The following is a 17828-nucleotide window of genomic DNA, read 5'->3' as shown; positions in this document are numbered from 1 at the left end:
CAACAAACCGCATAGCCCTAATGAACCCCCCCACACCCAAATACCCTTCTAAGATAACCGGGGTAAAAAAAAGGGAAATAGGAAAAAGAAGTAATATATACAAATCCCCCGACTCTCGCCTAAACGCGTTATAATTAACTCCTCGGTACCGAAAGCCCCTAACCAACGCCGTCCCCCCACCGATTGGCCGCTCAGACAAAAACCGCCCGAAATACCAAGACGCGAGCCTTTCCCTTAACTACTCTTTTTCACGAACCCGGGCGCCCGCAATATGCCATGCCCTATCCTATACCCTACCAACAACCCCACCCTATCTCTCGTGATTAAAAAGCCATGTGTCGATGACAGACGTTGATGCAGGGTACAATGTACCTAGGGGGTAGCGTACCGGCGGCCTGGATCTTGGTGTTGGTGTAGTGCGTTGAGGCGTTTCCGGGTTATGGTCGGTTTTTTCGGCCTTTACTTTCCACGGCCCCGGACTATGCCTTTTGCGACTTTTGCAGATATGGGATGATTAGGGCTATTGTGGACTGGGAGGATTGGAGGATTCGGGGCAATTCATATAGGTCTGGGTTGGTCTGGGTTGTTCTTGGCTCTTTTGGTGGGAATTCCCGCCTTCCCGGGTGTGAATTTGATGCTTTTGGGCTTAAACAGGCGATATCTCACGAATCAGGCTTACTTTTTCCCCCCCCGTTATACTTCGTAACTTATATAGTGCTCTGCTCTCAGGGGTCTTGGAATGGGGTGATGTTCTCAGCCTCAGCCGTAATGTTGTTCTCGGTGACTGTGTTATCATTGTCTTTTGTGGTACAGTCTAGGTTGGGCGTCTTGCCTTAGACTTCAAATCTGAAACCGATGCCTGCATGGTGGATATTGGGATGGCTGGGATGGCTGGGATGGAGTACGGAGTACTTGTAAGCAGATCATAGAAAAACTAATTATCAAATCCAATGGTGTTCAATGTTATTTCCTTCTCTAAATCACAATTTTGAGATGTATGAAACAGGAAAACACCGATCCTCCACTAGAAACATTCCATGAAACTCAGCTGACCATCCTCATTTTTGATGCAAGATCCTAGGTTCACCTTGCTATCGTTTACGTTTCCTTCGCCATCATCGAGTTGCGCGTGCAGCACGGGGTCCTCGTTGGGGCCTTCAAGTTTGAATTCAACCTTACGTGAGCTCTTCGAGAAGCCCCGCTCACCCCAGGCGAGTTGTCCTAGATTATCATGATTAGATTCTTGATCCGATATAAAACAAGATATGGGGTTTGATCTTGATCAACAGAGCATTTAGAGAGTGTCCTTACCCTTTCTTGCCCCAAGGAAGTCATCCAGATCGAGCTCTGAATATGTAGCTTCTCCAGAAGGTCGCTGGCAGTAAGCAGTGAGGAGGTGCTTATCCTTGAGCTTGATGCCCATGGATGATTTGTGGAAGCCCATCTTGGCGTGTTTTGGGGTGATATCAGGCGTGGATCACGGGCACTTCTTGTTCAACCCTGAGAGGTATGAATCAACCAATGAGAAAGTTTGAAAGGATCGATGTGATATATGCAAGTTGTCTGTTGTCGGTTATCTGGTATCTGTTGGATATTGTCCCGGCACGCGAGAACGGTCAGGTTGCACAGTGCTGCACATTATAAGAAAGAGAGAAGGAGAAAGTGAAAATGAAGCTCATGATATGGACGAATGTCCCTGATTTGTTGCCTCTAATGACATCGATATGGTGTAGATGTGTAGGCCATTTTCGGGGTGGCTCTGTCATCATGGTTTTCTCATGATGACACCTGATATAGGTATTTTGGATTATATAACTACAGCATACACTTAGGTACCTATGTACCGCGGAGAAATGTAAGATTATCTGGTAGATTGCTATCACGTCTATAGGAGAGTTAATAGAGATATTTTGCGAGGAAAGTCATGATGATCTCATAGGTGCCTTAGACACGTACACGTATCAAGTGTCGGGCATTAGTCTCGGGCAATAAAAGTACAAAGATGAGATGGCGGTGGCTTGGGGAACAGAGTTGACGCTAAGGACTCTATTTAGGAAGGGATGTTATACGTACCTCCAGGGATAGGTACTTGCCTATATACTATATGTACATGTAAGTATGGAGGTATGGAGGATCAAAAGATCCCGTCTCTCTGGCTATTTCTTCCTAAAGAATAGACTTTCCAAATCTTGAGGTTAAACTTCGAGCTTGCATGCCTCTTTAAGAACTGGGCTTTACATGTCCGAAGCCTGTTAGATTGTGCAGACATGTACATATGCAAGTATGTTTGTATTTTGTATAGTGTGTATCCTAACACTTTGTGATATTTGAATCTAATAACTATTAGGCCAGTATAGTATAGGATACATAGTATACATAGTATACATAGCATACATAGTAGTTCATATATCTATATGATCTACAATAAGAAAGAAAATCCGAAGTCCCCACAAGTCTAGGATAGCCCAAGTCTTGGCAGATTAGAGTTGGTTAGCGTGCAATGCCACGGGCTGTGTTTCTGATTTCCAAGGTTCGGACTGGGGAACTCCATGATTCTTATTTTTTTCTTTTTTTTTTTTTGAATTATCTGCTTATGGGCTGACAGTTTCAAGATCACGGGGTTATAGATGAAGTCATCCCAATCTAAACTAAAGGGTCCGGAGATATATATCATATAGCAAAGTGTACATATAAATTGAAATAGCTTCCCGTCAATTCCGGTGAAATTCTGACGTAAAAAAAGGTTAGACCGGAAAAAAATAAAAAATAAAATAAAGCTGAGAAGTCAAAATCCACTTACTTTTGGCCCCCAACCTTTCCCATGTTGGGCCTGATGTCTCGACAAGCGAGACTTATCACAGCTGATTGGACATGGATTTTGTGTTCCTTCAGTTCCTTCTGGAGAAAATAGCTTCGCCCGAATATTTCCGGACCCGCATTGTATACTCCGTACCTTCTATGGGTTATTTAGAAGAAGTAGCTTTAACTTGACTAGTTGAACAGCCTTAATAGCCTTGAAAGGAAGGCAGCGTATTCGGCTTAACATCAAACATGTCAAACATAGATGATCTAATCATCTCGGTCTGTGATGTATATGGTGCCACGTGTGGCATAATCGTCACTGCAGTGCGTCAATACAGAAGGATTCCCGTCCAGATCAAAAGGTGGCACACACCGACTTTAGACGTCTTCCACGTCTGATCCCCAGAAAACGTGGCCTAAAATCGGGTGTCACATAAATCTGCATATTACATGGTTTCAGGGGACTTGTCGATTTGTAGGTATTGCTGACTTGGCCTTAGAAATCCCCTCGTTTGGGCCAAAGTGCATGATGATATTCAAACCCTTTTATCTTTTACCTTTTACCTTTGAACATTCTTACTGTTTTATGTTGAACCCCTGGATCCCTGTAGGAGAAGCCCCAAGCCCAGGGCTTTCTAGGCTTTTTTTGGATGATTAGGTGTTGGAACTGATCTTACAGCTCTTTCTGATCCTTGTAAGACTCTAGACCATCAGGGGTTTCATTTCCCACTTTGGGCTTACCCTGTATACTTTCAGGCTTACTATGGATTTCCCCTACGTTCCAGTCCAGTGGTAACTTCATCGGAGTAGAAGATAGGGTTCCGACCTGGGGGCCAAAGATGCGTAATCGGTTAGTGTAGGGTGTCAGGATAAGGGATGCACAAAAGAAAAAAAAAGAGGGAAATTGAGATGTGGATGCGGTGATCCCGAGAGATTGGTCTTACACCCTGGTTGCGGACTAAACGTTCACGCGTTGCCTTCAAATCCCCAGGTTCCATGTGGTGTAATATTATTTTTTGATTTCTACTCTTAAAATCCTATACTGGTTTTTTTTACGGCCTTCTACATTCGGTTGCGATTACCGAGTTCAGCGTTTAATATCCCATCTGACTCACATGGCGGGTAGAAACGGCCGACTTCCGCCTGTCAGGCTAAGCTTGAACCTTTTAGCGAGAAAAAAGAGAAGAGCCACTCTAGAGATGGCGTCTACAATAGCGCAAGAACTGGCTCTTTTTCTCCTTTCCTAACGGGGTTAACGGTCTTTGCCAACCCCACAATCCAGGGTCCTTCAGATCGAAAGCCTTGCGAGGCGAAAGGGTCGATCGGTGACTATATTGTCCCTTCTATACAACATATTTTTTTATCATTTTTTGAAGTCTGGGGTCTGCCCACAGGCCCCTGCATACATACGCTTGGCTAGAACTATGTTTCCTGGAACGCGGGATGAGATTCAGGCAAAGGAAAAAAAAAGCAAAATGAATGATGAATACACATACGAATCAGCTTTCAATCCTTTTTGATTTGGTGGTAAGCATATCTTATAGCCTTGGAATTAATAGGCGACTATATATGGGCATATATAGTGCCTATATATGTATATCAAATTGGAACCATAGGACATTTAGGGCTAGATGGTTCTCACCAGAAACTGCAAAAGCCAACGTGAAGAAGAAAAAAAGTCATCTCCACAGTGTAATATATAATATACAACATATAATATACAATGTAGACTACTATAAAAAAAAGATGGGCTCACATGCGTAGTGGATGGCCTAACCTATGAAGGCAGCTATATAAGCTTCTCCATGTGGTCCCCGATGCCTGAAAGTAAGTGCTAGATTAGACCGTATTTTGTTTTTTTTTTGTTTTGTTTCGTGTTTTAATTGTGTTTTATTTTCACTTATTTTCACTCATTTTCATTTACTTTTTGTTATTTTCACTTATATGTATTTTATTTTATTTAATTAATTTTCTTGGCTTACCCCCCTGTACCCAGAGGCTCAAAATCTCGATCGTCACTGGGAAAAAAAATAAAAAACGAAAAAGAGAGAATTTAAATAAGTCAGATATCTTACGCCTGACTCTCTATTGTTTATAGTATTTCCCCCTTCCCCCTCTCTCTTCTCTTAAGATCTTCTCTCGTATTCTCCACGTGCTTAATTCAACATATTCTTCGAACCTCAACGGCCCCCAAAGCTATTTTTGGACTTGGGAGTGTTTATAACTACAGGGCATACGTGCCCAACTCTTTTACTACAAACCATCTGTGGAGTCCTTGACTCCAGTCCCAATTTCCTCGCCAAAATGGTCGGTCCAGGCGGCGGTCCACCACGCAAGAGCCACACCAAATCCCGTAACGGCTGCAAAACATGCAAGAGAAGACACATTCGATGCGATGAGACCTTCCCGCAATGGTATGTTCTGAAATACATTCCAGCATTACCGCAGCCTACTCCCCGTATACTCCACTATAGACACATACTAATTCCATTCAGTCGCAATTGCACAAAACACAACTGCCGCTGTGACTACCAAGATGCGGCTGCTTCTCAACGTGGGAGTCCTCCCGCGCCCCGCCGCGGGCCGGACCTCCTCATCTCGCCAGAGATCGAAATGGAAATAGACAATTGGCATCGCACGGGCGTGCCTCCATATCCGGAGCTCTTGCAGTGTCCGCGGTCCGGATGGTCTGGCTTGTCGCGCACTGATTTACGCTTGATTCACCATATCATTGGGCTTTCTATTGATTTGCATCGCAGAGGGTTGAGTGGCTGCACCGTGTGGGCGCAGAAGATGCCAAAGTGAGTATTATCTACATTTTTGCTAGGGTTTGGAGGTCTAGGAACTCTTTACTGATGGGTGTGACATTTCTATAGTTTCCTGGCTATTGCGCTGGGCAGCGATTTCGTTATGAGCTCTATCTTGAGCTTTTCCGCGTTTCATATCGCCTTTATTACACGGGACCAGGAGACTAGGCAGCTGGCTTTCCGTCATAAGGTCACGGCTCTCCAGGGACTGCAGACTGCTCTAGGGTCCTTCTCGAAGGAAAACTGTGATGCCATTCTGGCAGCTTCGGTTCTTCTTTCATGGCAGGCAACAGAGAAGTAAGTGTTATAGAAATCAGCTCCTTGGGAAATTCTCTCAACTAACACCGGCACCAGTCAAAGTTGGGTCTCTTTACAAGGAGGCATCTCCAGCGTCTTAGAATCCATGCATCCATATTGGAAGCAAGAGTCAGAACTTGCACAGTTTATAGAAAACCAACGAGCACTGAGCACGGCAGATCTTTCAATGGCTGGTGTCTACCAACCCCTCGACGAAGACATGCTACATCTGGACCAAACCATCCAAGCCCTACGAATGACACAGAAACGCGTTTCCCACAACCTCGAGCACTCCCAACGCCTAGGCGAACTCATTGAATTCACCCAGAAATTCCACGATGACTTCCCCAATCAAACTCCAGAGCAATCATTCGAAAGCATCCAAACCCTCCGCCGCTGGCTCTTCTGGCTTCCACCCGCCATGCTCCGAAGCAGCGAATCAGATATCAGCGCCCTCCCAATTCTAGCACAATTCTTCGCAGTCGGCATCTCCCTCGACCGCTTCTTCCCAGAGTTAGGCGGCGCATACCTAGGTGCCCTATCCATAACTCCCATCGAAGAGATGTACCGCATGATAGCGACCCACAGCGCCGCAGACCCCTTCAACACAGATATCCGTTCACCCCTGGAACTCATGGACCTGCCACGCAACATCGTCGCCCGCTACCGCAGCCGTCTTCCGCTCCCTTGGTCCCCCCGCTCCTCAGTCGACCACTACTCCCCCGGTCCACCCAGTCCTTTCCACCACGCTGTGCACGAATACCCGCTCGTGGCTTCTTCCTCGCCTGCTTCCGCTTCGCCTTCTTATGCCGCTTATACCCCGCCTCTGCATTCCCCTCCTGCTGTCACAATCGCAAACTCTGCTTTCCCCATCCAAGACGGATATGTTTCCGCCACACCATCACATTCCTTATACCCGCCCTCTCCACAGCTCCTCGATAACCACGATGCACACCTCGGCCTCTCAGATCTAGGTGGCCATAGCCATGGCCATTCCCATCATGCTTCTCTTTCCAATTCAACATCTTATACCCCGCCATATGGCAGCGATGTACTGTGTGCCAGTCTGCCGCGCACGGATGGCACACTCGGTCTTAATATGGAGATATATCCGCAGACACATCCCTTTGAAATACCGGGCTTAGCTGCTCCCGCTTCACTCTGGACATGATTGTCAGGATGCGTTGTTTATAAGATGAAATCTATCTACACCAGAAAAGAAACAAAAATTAACAAAAACATGGGAAATCTCGGACAACCGCCCTGAACAGGGGTTGGTCAGTCTGGCTCTGGCTATTGGGTACCAGGAGGGAATTGGAAGATATAATCTCTCTCATTTTTTTGGAAAATATGGCGGCAACGGAGTTATGTTCTGCGGTAATCGGATCCGGAGAACATGTGCTTTTTTGATCATGACACGCGAGTCTTTCGGCTTTAACCTACTCGACTCTTTCTTTTATATATTCGGAACCTTGTTTTTGTTGAGCATGAGCGTTGGGGTGTGATATTGTGTCCAAATTTAATGCTCGGTTTGGACTTGTACTCGGTTGCAGTTGCAGGAGGGAATGCATTCGAACTGATATTTTGATATTGATACATATACCCTGATTTTATCAAATCATCTGTTAATTGACCTGGAGTGTTTGTATATGCGTTGAGTAATTCTTCATCTATTCAGAACTATAGCCTTAGAATAACCTCGGCATCATATCAGAAACAGATCTGAAACTTCAATGAACAAGAGTCCATTACCTCAGTAACATCCCTCTCATTCTCCTCAAAGAACCCCCTTGCATCTGCACCTGAACCTGCGCCTCACACCGATCGACAGGCACCACGGAAGCACCTAAAGCAGCCACCGGTAACCACCAGACCCCTATCCCAAGAATAGAGGAAGCCAAAAGCACGGAACACATTAAAGGAATTTAGACTACAGATCCATCCTTCTGATTGGTACCCCCGCCGCCATATTTCTCCAAGCCTCGTATTCGGCTGCCTGCTTGGCTTCGATCATTCCAAATGGGGCATCAAGCCCCCGAGCTAGCACCGATTGGGGTTTGCTGGGTTTGTATATTGAGGGGAAGGAGGTTTCAAAGTGGCTTTGGGGCTATGGTGATTACTGGGAGGTTGACTCTTGCATATGGTAATCCGTGTTCTTCATGCGTCTGTTACGCCAACGGTAGTATGTATGACATCGTCTTTTTGCAGGCCTGCACACTGTATGCGAGTGTTGTTTATTTTATAAATGGGTTGGTTGTTTTTACTATTTTTCATTCAGTTCTGGGTTGTTAAGTGTTATTATCGTATCCATATTAATATTATGGATCTTCGCTCCGCGGAAATTGGATTAACGATCGTCCCCACCTCTCGTGTTGCCTATATTTATCTTTTCTTCTGCGAATTGCATACCCCATTTTGGGGCTCTTGTCTCTTGTGCTTTATTTTGTGGGTCGTAGTGATGTTGGACGTGGAGATGAATGCGATTATCTTCGCGTCTTCGATGGCACTCTTGCTCTTGGTCATTGCGCTCGCAGATGGTCAATGCCACTTGGGTCTGTGTGTAGTCCGAATTGAAGTTTTTGATACATCTAGTGACGGGTTGACTTGTCATTGTTTTTTTTTTTGGTTTGAATCGGGGATGTCCGGTTGTTCATTTCGTTGCCTTTCTGTTCATCAACGCCCTGTGAGAGCAGGTTTGATGGTTCGACTTTTTATTTCCCCTGTTGAAGATATTCTGTCTATCTAATTGTTATTGAGTGACATTCCCTTTTGGACATTTGGGAACAAGTATAACTAATCCCTCCTCTTGATATCCACGACTGCTGTGCTGTATACTACTTTTTCCAACCTTCCACATCCAGGGTGCATCTTCACTCTAAGTTGGAACTTAAGACTCATAGAACTTCACTTCCCACCTAATCTTCAATATGGCCACCGCTTTATAATTGCTTCTTGCGTGCCGTCTTCAATCTTCTAGAAAATCAATGAGGGACCGTCTCTATATACTTTATAGTGGATACGCACGTGACTTGAGGCTATCACAGTCAAATTTCACGTGACAATGACATAACCGCATTCCCCGTTTGGGGAAGAAAGCAATCGACAACACAACATCTTCCATACAATCGCCCTCAGCATCCATCACAGACAGTCAAAATGGCTGATGTAGGTGGCTGGAGCACTATCGAGTCAGATGAGGTACCGTCACCCTCATAATCTATCCAAGCAGCATACTAACACAAGCTAGGGTCTCTTCACCTCTCTGATCGAGACACTCGGAGTAAAAGACACCCAATTCGAAGAGCTCATCTCTCTAGATGCAGACACAATACGGTCACTAGGGTAAGCAGCAATTCCTCCCAACGCCCGCAATTCCACCACATCCCATCCCATCCAAAACCTCAAAAAACATATCCAACCAAAACTAACCCCAAAACAGCACCGTCTACGGCGTAATCTTCCTCTTCAAATGGACGCGCGAAACAACCAGCTCCCGCACCGAAGCCCCGCTAGACGGAACCTACGACCCAACAGCAACAGACAACAACCTCTTCTTCGCCGCCCAGACCATCCAAAACGCCTGCGGCACACAAGCCATCCTCTCCGTAATCCTGAACCACGACAACCCCCCCGCGCCAACGCCAGCAATCGAGCTCGGCGACGAGCTCCGCTCCTTCAAAGACTTCACAACAGGTTTCCCGCCCGAGCTGCGCGGCGAAGCGCTCTCGAACTCAGCAGCAATCCGAAGCGCACATAACAGCTTTGCGCGCGCGAGTCCGTTCGCCGATGAGACGGCACGACCTCAGGATGACGAGAAGGGAGCAGACGTTTACCATTTCATTGCGTATACCCCTGTGAACGGGACGCTGTATGAGCTCGATGGTTTGCAGCCGCATCCTATTAGCCATGGGGCTTGTGAGACGGAGGAGTTCCCTGAGAGGGTTATTGAGGTTCTGCAGAGGCGCATTGCGAGATACCCGCCTGAGGAAACGCATTTCAATCTCATGGCTGTTGTTAGGGATCCGCGTGGGAGGGCGAGGGAGATTGGGGATGTGGAGACGCTTGAGAGGGAGGAGAGGAAGAGGGCTGCGTGGCAGTGGGAGAATACGCTGAGACGGTGGAATTTCGTTGGGTTTATTGGGGAGGTCTTGAAGGGCGTTGTTGGGTTTAAGGAGAAGGATCCTCAGGGCAAGGCTTATGGGGAGTGGGTTGAGGGTGCGAAGAGGGAGACGAGGAAGAAGCTTGAGATGCGGAGGTAAGAGGGTTGGGCGTTGATGGGATCTTTTTTTCTACTTCTGATTTTTCTACAATGGCATTTCAGATACCCTTTGTGAGATGGTTGGGATGATCAAATGAAAATGAAATAAGACAGGATATGGTATTCGATGATGATGTTGAAACCCCAACGCTAGTGTAGTAGATACATGTAGGTGTGATAAATCACCGATTTGACGCAGTGCTATGTACTGTACTAGCGTCCACATTGTAAATCATGATAATGTGTATGAACAAGTCTCCGTGAAGATGGTCGTTAATGCTCCTCCAATTCTCCTCCACTTAATATGCCACAAGTCGCGACTTGACGTGCTCCAATAGAGGCGCCGGCAGTTCCTCCGGTTTGATCAGATTCAGTGACAACAGATCACCCCAGAAGAACATGACTCGATCCTGCGCGTAAGCGAGGTAGTCAAAGTCCCCGTCATCTTCTTCGTCGACGTCCGCTTCCGCAGGCGGCGTCTTAGTGTCATCGCCATCGCCGTTGCGAGCAGCAAGCATCTCCGCAATGCCTTCTTCCATGCCAGGCACCTTGGCCTGCACGATACCCCAAGCTACCCACTGCGCGGAGTTCATTGCCCGCCACATGCGGGTCTGATGTATGAGGAATCGCACCTCTGTGTCAAGTTCAGTCTCCTTGGACTGATCAGTCTGCGAAAGCCGAGAGCTGGGTCTATCTGACACGTCGTCCAAGTCCAATGGTGCAATCACAGCAGCACTGCGAGCGCGGATGGTTGGCGAGGCTAGAGGTGAAATAGGTCCGCCGGAGCTGAAAGGCCGGTGGGTAAGGTATGTTGACACGAAATAGTACTGCTGCTCTGGTGTTGGGTATGTGCGGTTGTTGCAAGCCCATGAGCGCTCTTCGTCGTGGTAGTTGTAGCACCACTCGGTCTGTTGCAGTTAGCATTGATTTGGATTGGTTAGATTAGTAGGACTCACAAAGTGGTTGGCGAACTCGAGTCCACGTGTATTGGCAGAAGAGTACTCGAAGTCGATGACGATTAGCTGTTTATGTTCATTTGCGGGTAAAAGCAGTGGTGACTCTGTGGCTGGCTCCATGCGAAGTAGATTGCCATATTGGGTCTACAAGAAAACATGTTAATAGCATATCCAAAGAAGCAGATGGAAAGCTTACATCATTGTGCGCAAAGACTAGCTGTCGTTTGATCTCGTCGGTTCCACCAGAACTGGCAACCAGCCACTGCCGGTACCTATCCACGGCTTTGCGGAACACGTCCCATGTTACGCCGCAGACATAACCGCGGCGACGCCATGGTTCCAATGCAGCTTTGGCCTCGTTTTGGGGGGATTCAAGTTCTTTATCCAGCCAGGTCGTCACTTGCTCGCAGCGATCCACCCACTTATCCCAGTTCTTGAAGATCATAGGTCCGCCTTCGCGTTCTTCTTCAAGGAGTTCAACGCCATCATGCAATTCTCTCATCCGCTTGGCAACCTGCTTCGCCGTTTCGGGCATTCGCAGCTCCTTGGGAGTGAGTGGACGAGCCTCAAAGTATTCTTCGAACCGGCCATTCTGGAAAGTTCCCAGAATGCGTGGACCAATATTCTTCCTTCCGAGGCGACGAAGAATTTGCAGCTCATTCTCTCGGTCAATTAAATGGTCGACTTGAGGACCGTAGATACGCAAGAGAAGTTTCCTGTAAATCCAATTAGCTGTGTCTTCAAAGGAAGGAAAGGCGATTTGTTGCTTACGGTGGGCGTTTCCTTGAAGACAGACTGTTGCTATCGGTCTTCGGAGGAGGTAGATGTTTCGGTGGTGCAACTACATACACGGCGTTTGTGAGAGCACCGCTGAGTCTAACCACTTCAATTTCTGGTGCCAGATCCGCGGGAACCCTGCGCCAGCCCTTAAGCTGCAGAGTATGCACAAGACGCACGATCTCGGTCTTGAAAATCACCCAAGCTTCTGCATCCTTAGCTTGCTTCACACTCGCACTGGAGTCGGCGACTTCTTCTACTGCAGCGCCGCCGGTGTAGGCAAGTGTCTTTGTATTGTCAAGAACAGCTTCCACGCTTGGCGGGGCCCCGTCGACATCTGTGAGTTCAGACTCAGATGCCGAGCCTCTCCGTAGACCTTTGAGACGATGTCGAGATTGCTTTTTGACAGGTTGTTTTTGGGGCGAACCCGCTGCAGTGCTGGGCCGGGTAGTCGCATATTGGAGGAGAATCTTTTCCAGTTGATCCAGGGAAAAGCTGTTCTCCGAGGTGTTCGAGCGGGGTCTTTCTAAGGTATCATTTTCGGCAGCTGGCTCATTTTCGTTTGTTGCATGGGAGGGTGATTCGGCTTTCCGTGCTTTACGATTCTGTCGTCTGACTTTCTCATGGTGAAGCCATTCGTATACTTGGTGGAGTAGACCCTGCTGGGGATCTTCCTCGGATATGGTAGGTTGCTCCTGGCCCTCGCGGTGTTTGCAACACGCGTGGTCGTCCAGCGAAGGCATAGCAGATGATGGTTGCGCAATGGGCTTAAAGGACACGTGACGATACTATTTCAAACGTGTTCCGTCTGACAGGGAACCTAACAGTTCTACCTGTGCGTAAGGCCGTAAATCAAAGAGCTGATATCCAAGTCTGTTGCCGTAGATGAATCTGTTTGGGAATTAGTACCGCGGCGCTTAAGACGAATGATTCGAGTGGGGTGAGGCGAGATTCGAGTCGCCTCCGGAATTACAAGAAAGGGGTCGACGTGTACTTATAAGAACACACAATACAGTAGATTCCCTAACTACACAAGAGTCGCACAATGGAAAGGAGAAGACGCCTACCTTTGAAGATAATGGTAATGTGATCCACGGGTAAGCTAAGACACGGAGGCTCTAGGGCTTATCTCTGAGCACGCGACCAGCTGCGCAAGCAATTCTTGGGCTATTTCCAGCTTTAAAATTGCTTTGAAGTGATTCTTCGAGATAAAAGGGGGAAGTGGGGGGAAATAATTGGATCTCTCGAAATCCAATAAACCACGGTTTGTCAAGCGAACGGAAACGTTCCTTAGATATGGAATGTTTTACCCGCAGATTCAGAACAAAATCTGGGGAAGTTCAATGCTAAATGAAGCTCCAGAGTAAGTCGAGCACCAAGAACACTGAAAAGAAAGTCCTGGGCGATCTGGGCTCTGGTGGGGGAATATGTATGATAAAAAAAAAAAAAGTGGCGAAAAAAAACTTGGAGCTTATCGCGCTCAGGTGACTGCATGGCTGTTTCGGGGTGCCTGGCTAATCGGGCCAACAACCTTCCTGGTCGTTCTATTTTTTTACTTACCGCAACACTTCCAGTCGGGATGACCCCTGAAAAAGGATCCATCATATAAGGTGTTGGAATGTCAGGGACAGGTACTCCGTAGCTCGCATCTCTCAAGGTGTCAATGGCATCATATGGGGGTTTGGGGCCATAGCCTCTCTAGCCATCGGGACCAGTTGCAGCAAGAAACACCGATTAGGAAGCCACCTGAGAAGTAATATGCGTCAACAACATTGGTACATGGCGCTTCTGGCTTTCAATTTGTTGCATGTGGGAGATGAGATGGCGCCAAAGGGGGCTTTTCTTTGGTCGCAGCTCCCGGTCTAGTCCTGGGAACATTCGTGGAGCATGTTAACTAGTACCATATATCACATGTGAATTCTGGAAGTTTGCCATTTTCAGAATCTTTGGCAGACTCCTGTTAGAAGCACCAGAGCATTACTAGATAAGAAGAAGAAGTTGGGAGGTGGGATGAAAGGAAGGTATGCACATGTATGCGCATCAGAGAGGGGAAGCTTAGTAAATTAGTAGTTATGAACCTTGTGGTTTATGTAATTCCAATGTTCGATGCACATGTGCCTCCTACATATATACATTAAAGCAATTAGGCGTAGAGGACATTGAAAAGGAATAGATTATGGCAAATTGTGGAAGTTCTTGTTTTATCGTGCTATATTACTAACATGATGTTTTAAAATTGGACATAACCAACAAAACAAGATTTGGTCTCCAGTTAATCCAGTAGAACAGTGAGGTAAGAAAACTTGGTAGCCCTTCATTTACGAAGATCGCGGGGATTGGCGTGCACGATACGTGAGTGGTGGTCTTCTAGGAAAGGTGTTTTGGCGTCCCAACCATGGGCGTTGTGAAGATACATGAGTTTCGCGCTAAGGGGCTCATCCTCTCGAGGCCATTTTATAAGAGCCCAGCCACGCTTTTTCCCTTGGCGGAGTATATACACTGGGAAGACCTTTTTGACTTCGTGAGCCGTATTAAAGTCGTAATCAAGATGATTAATGTCGACGACAATGAAGGTACGTTCATCCCATACATCAATCACGACAGGCAGAATCCGCGGGTCGTTTTCCCAGCCGGGAAAAACCTCGCTGATAAATTCGTGGGCTGAGACGCGATAATTCTGAGAATCTAGCCTTTGAGTTCTCACTTTAATCACAATTCGTTTTGCGGTGTCATTTTCCAGGATCTCGTTCCGTATGTCGGAAATACTGCCTATGGACGCCATGCAGCCATAGATTTGGTGTTTGCAGTGAGAGGTATTATATTTTCGATGTGTTCAAACACGGGAATTCCTGGAGAAAAGAACTCGAGGTGGAAACCTACACAGGTATGTAACCATCCCTTTTTATATCTGTCACGGTTGATAATAACGCTAATCCCAGAATGGCAGAGATACCTAACATGCCTACTCCTTACTTCGTCTTGTTCAAAACACTCTGTAATCAATTTTATCTTGCAGAAAATAAAATGAACTGAGTGAATCTATCATTTGTACTGGTCGGAGAACGATATGGGTGTATCGGACTCCATAATCTAGAACCAAGCTTTTTCAACCCTTCAATCATCTCACATTGCACCATACATTTTGGCGTCCCATACAAAGTACAATATAGATCTCTCCTGACGGAGTGCTTTTCACGGTTGCCGTGGAGTAATTATAGTAAGTTAGCAATTGCCTACCCACCTGGGTAGTCTTGATAGTACTTATCATCCCAACGGGACATCCATCACAACTTAAGCGAGGCGTCAACTCGCCCAAATTTAAACAGCATCTTGGTATCCACGAATACTGACCTCCAGAGCTTCTGCTAGGAATATTTGTGATATCAAAAATGGCCTGGACTCTAGTTGCTACAGTCATTCCGCTTCTTCTTTTCTATCTTTGGAAAAAAGCCATATATCACCGAACGAAACAATATGCCTGGTTGCCCCAGTTTCCGCCATCGCTAATATGGGGTCATTTATCCACGCTCGGGGAATTCACAAAGATAAATCGACCAAATATACACATTGGTGGGATGAGAGACACTTGGACTTGGAATATAAAACTGACTGTTTGCTAGACGAAATCTTAAGAACAATGTATAATCGTCTCGATAAGCCCGCGCTATTTATTGTCGATTTGCGACCAATGAGACCCCCTATGTGCGTGATCTGCAATCATGATGTTGCAGAGCAAATATCCAAAAGCTCGAACCTGTTTCCGTACAGTCTTCCGAAGTCAGACATAACTCGCCGATACACCGACATGATGGGTCCACTCTCGATTGTTCTTGCGCAGGTAGGTTGAAGGACCAAAATTGAGATATATTTAGGCCATACTAACTGCATCTAGAATGAAGAGTGGAAAAGTTTTCGCAAGCAGTTCAATCCAGGATTTGCCCATAAACATCTCATCAGTTTGATGCCATGTATTCTGGAAAAAACGCAGATTTTCTTAACGAAGCTCGATCGTTATGCTAGCACTGGCGAGGAGTTTCGGCTGGATGTACTATGTACAAATTTGACATTTGATATTATCGGCGCGGTCACCATGGACATTGATCTGAATGCTCAGCTTGGAGAAGAAAACCAAAGTGAAATCATTCCACTCTTCCGCAAACTTGGATCGACCTATCGTTACAGCAACAGCGGATGGAAATATTTACGTCCTCTCCAGAGAAATTTAATTTCTCGTCAACTCAATGCGCGCATCAAAGAGCGTATTAAGGAAAAGTTTGAAGAGCAGTCAGCTTCGCCAAAGCCATCTCGCAGTGTCCTTGCTCTAAGTCTAGTTGACACACATGAGTTAACGCCAGAAGTTCTAGATAGGACTTGCGATCAACTCAAAACTTTCTTATTTGCTGGCCATGATACAACAAGTATCTTGCTACAATGGACATTCTACGAACTATCTCGGACCCCTCACGTCCTACGCCTTGTTTGCATGGAACTGGACGACATCTTCGGTCCTTACTCGAACCCAATCCAAGTTCGAGATCAAATCTTAGAACACGGAGAGAATGTTCTTCAAAGGATGACCTACACCTCTGCCGTTATAAAGGAAATTCTTCGTCTGTATCCACCAGCTGGGACATCGCGCTTTTCGGCCCCAAACACGGGGTTTAACGTTCGACTACCAGATGGTCAAGATATGTGTCTGGATGGGTTGGTGCTCTACCACTGTGAGAGCATCATCCAGCGTGACCAAGCCGTGTATGGTGACAAGAGCGATCAGTTTATTCCCGAACGCTGGTTGGAAACCGGCTCCACTATACCGGCGAGTGCTTGGCGGGCTTTTGAGCGTGGACCACGCAATTGCATTGGACAAGAGCTCGCGAATATCGAGGCTCTTGTGATTTTCGCTTGTGCGACACGGCGATATGATTGGGAGAAGGTAGGTCTTGGGTCAACCAAGCGGGATGCGTCAGGTGCGCCGATTGAAAAAGAAAACGGACAATACGAAGTTCAGTCAGAGTTGTATAATGTAAGTACTTGGCGGTACTACAGGGCTGCAATGCTGCAAGTGATATACATTTACTAACAAAGTTCAGACACTGGAAATTACCGCCAAGCCGGTGGATGGAATGAGGATGCGAGTGAAAATAGCAAGAGCATAGAATTTAATAGACCAGCGCCCAAGTCGATTGCAGTGCAGAACAATAACTGGAGTCATCATAGGACATTTTGATTCTGCCAAGGGTATCTGCCCAGATATCAAGTAAACTAGGCTAGGGTACGGAGTACTCCGTATTGGAATGGCGAAGAGATAAAAGACAAGCCGAGAAACATATGTATGCATTGGGCTGAAAAGATAAATCAATAATAGCTAGGGCTGTCAGGTGACTATATATATCTGCATTGGCATTATTGTTAAGGCGTTTTCCCCTGAGGCATCTAAATAACTATGGAGTATATGAACCTAGATATGCAGAGCAACTAATAATATGGAAGTCTATAGATAGATATTTTCTCGTGACCACAAATCAAGGGAGAATTATAGACGAACATCCTATAGGCAAATAAACCAAGAGACAATATTCTATGAAGAGAGGCTTGGCTGAGCGTAGAAATGCGCCTGTGGACGCCACTATACGGAGTACTCCGTACAATATACGAGACTGCACGTCTGACCCCGGATCAAGATCGGCATAGCCGACCACCGATCATACTCCTCACGCCAAGCAGTCTAAATCCTAATTTGAGTCCATGTGGAGAGACGGAGTGAAACATGATCACTCAGATATCCTAGACCGGGTTTTAGAGCTCGAAGCTATAATTAGGGGATCTTTGTGTCATCGGTGGCACTATATTGCAGACAAAATACGGAGTACTCCGTTCTATATCCTCTTATTGCACCTATAAAAGCCTGATTCTCACAAACTTAGCATTGAA

General features: G+C 46.4%; 7 protein-coding genes across 7 annotated transcripts; 3 read left to right on the top strand and 4 right to left on the bottom strand.

The window, feature by feature from the left end:
- Positions 1–1024: 1024 nt before the first annotated feature.
- Positions 1025–1444, bottom strand: N7479_000262 (CVNH domain-containing protein; the record flags this gene model as incomplete). The annotated part of the gene is made up of 2 exons (XM_057247960.1): positions 1025–1221; positions 1312–1444. The coding sequence occupies 2 exons, from the start codon at positions 1442–1444 to the stop codon at positions 1025–1027; spliced, it is 330 nt and encodes a 109-aa protein (XP_057112392.1).
- Positions 1445–5106: 3662 nt separating this feature from the next.
- On the top strand, positions 5107–7077 carry N7479_000261 (putative C6 transcription factor RosA-like; the record flags this gene model as incomplete). The annotated part of the gene is made up of 4 exons (XM_057247959.1): positions 5107–5216; positions 5298–5603; positions 5679–5906; positions 5964–7077. The coding sequence occupies 4 exons, from the start codon at positions 5107–5109 to the stop codon at positions 7075–7077; spliced, it is 1758 nt and encodes a 585-aa protein (XP_057112391.1).
- Positions 7078–8253: 1176 nt separating this feature from the next.
- On the bottom strand, positions 8254–8517 carry N7479_000260 (uncharacterized protein; the record flags this gene model as incomplete). Its single annotated transcript, XM_057247958.1, has 1 exon — positions 8254–8517. The coding sequence occupies one exon, from the start codon at positions 8515–8517 to the stop codon at positions 8254–8256; it is 264 nt and encodes an 87-aa protein (XP_057112390.1).
- A 489-nt stretch (positions 8518–9006) lies between these two features.
- On the top strand, positions 9007–10165 carry N7479_000259 (putative 26S proteasome-associated ubiquitin C-terminal hydrolase; the record flags this gene model as incomplete). The annotated part of the gene is made up of 3 exons (XM_057247957.1): positions 9007–9104; positions 9154–9248; positions 9346–10165. The coding sequence occupies exons 1-3, from the start codon at positions 9063–9065 to the stop codon at positions 10163–10165; spliced, it is 957 nt and encodes a 318-aa protein (XP_057112389.1). The 5' UTR covers positions 9007–9062.
- Positions 10166–10463: 298 nt separating this feature from the next.
- N7479_000258 (uncharacterized protein) lies at positions 10464–12640 on the bottom strand (the record flags this gene model as incomplete). The annotated part of the gene is made up of 4 exons (XM_057247956.1): positions 10464–11072; positions 11121–11264; positions 11317–11836; positions 11892–12640. 4 exons carry the CDS (start codon positions 12638–12640, stop codon positions 10464–10466), a joined length of 2022 nt encoding a protein of 673 aa, XP_057112388.1.
- A 1571-nt stretch (positions 12641–14211) lies between these two features.
- On the bottom strand, positions 14212–14679 carry N7479_000257 (uncharacterized protein; the record flags this gene model as incomplete). Its single annotated transcript, XM_057247955.1, has 1 exon — positions 14212–14679. One exon carries the CDS (start codon positions 14677–14679, stop codon positions 14212–14214), a length of 468 nt encoding a protein of 155 aa, XP_057112387.1.
- Positions 14680–15286: 607 nt separating this feature from the next.
- On the top strand, positions 15287–17053 carry N7479_000256 (cytochrome P450; the record flags this gene model as incomplete). Its single annotated transcript, XM_057247954.1, has 4 exons — positions 15287–15467; positions 15518–15735; positions 15790–16920; positions 16988–17053. The coding sequence occupies 4 exons, from the start codon at positions 15287–15289 to the stop codon at positions 17051–17053; spliced, it is 1596 nt and encodes a 531-aa protein (XP_057112386.1).
- Positions 17054–17828: the final 775 nt, after the last annotated feature.

Source organism: Penicillium vulpinum (genome assembly GCF_028829585.1).
Source record: "Penicillium vulpinum strain IBT 29486 chromosome Unknown utg000001l_segment0_segment0, whole genome shotgun sequence".
Classification (NCBI taxonomy): Eukaryota; Fungi; Ascomycota; class Eurotiomycetes; order Eurotiales; family Aspergillaceae; genus Penicillium; species Penicillium vulpinum.
This window is presented reverse-complemented; position numbering and strand designations above follow the sequence as displayed.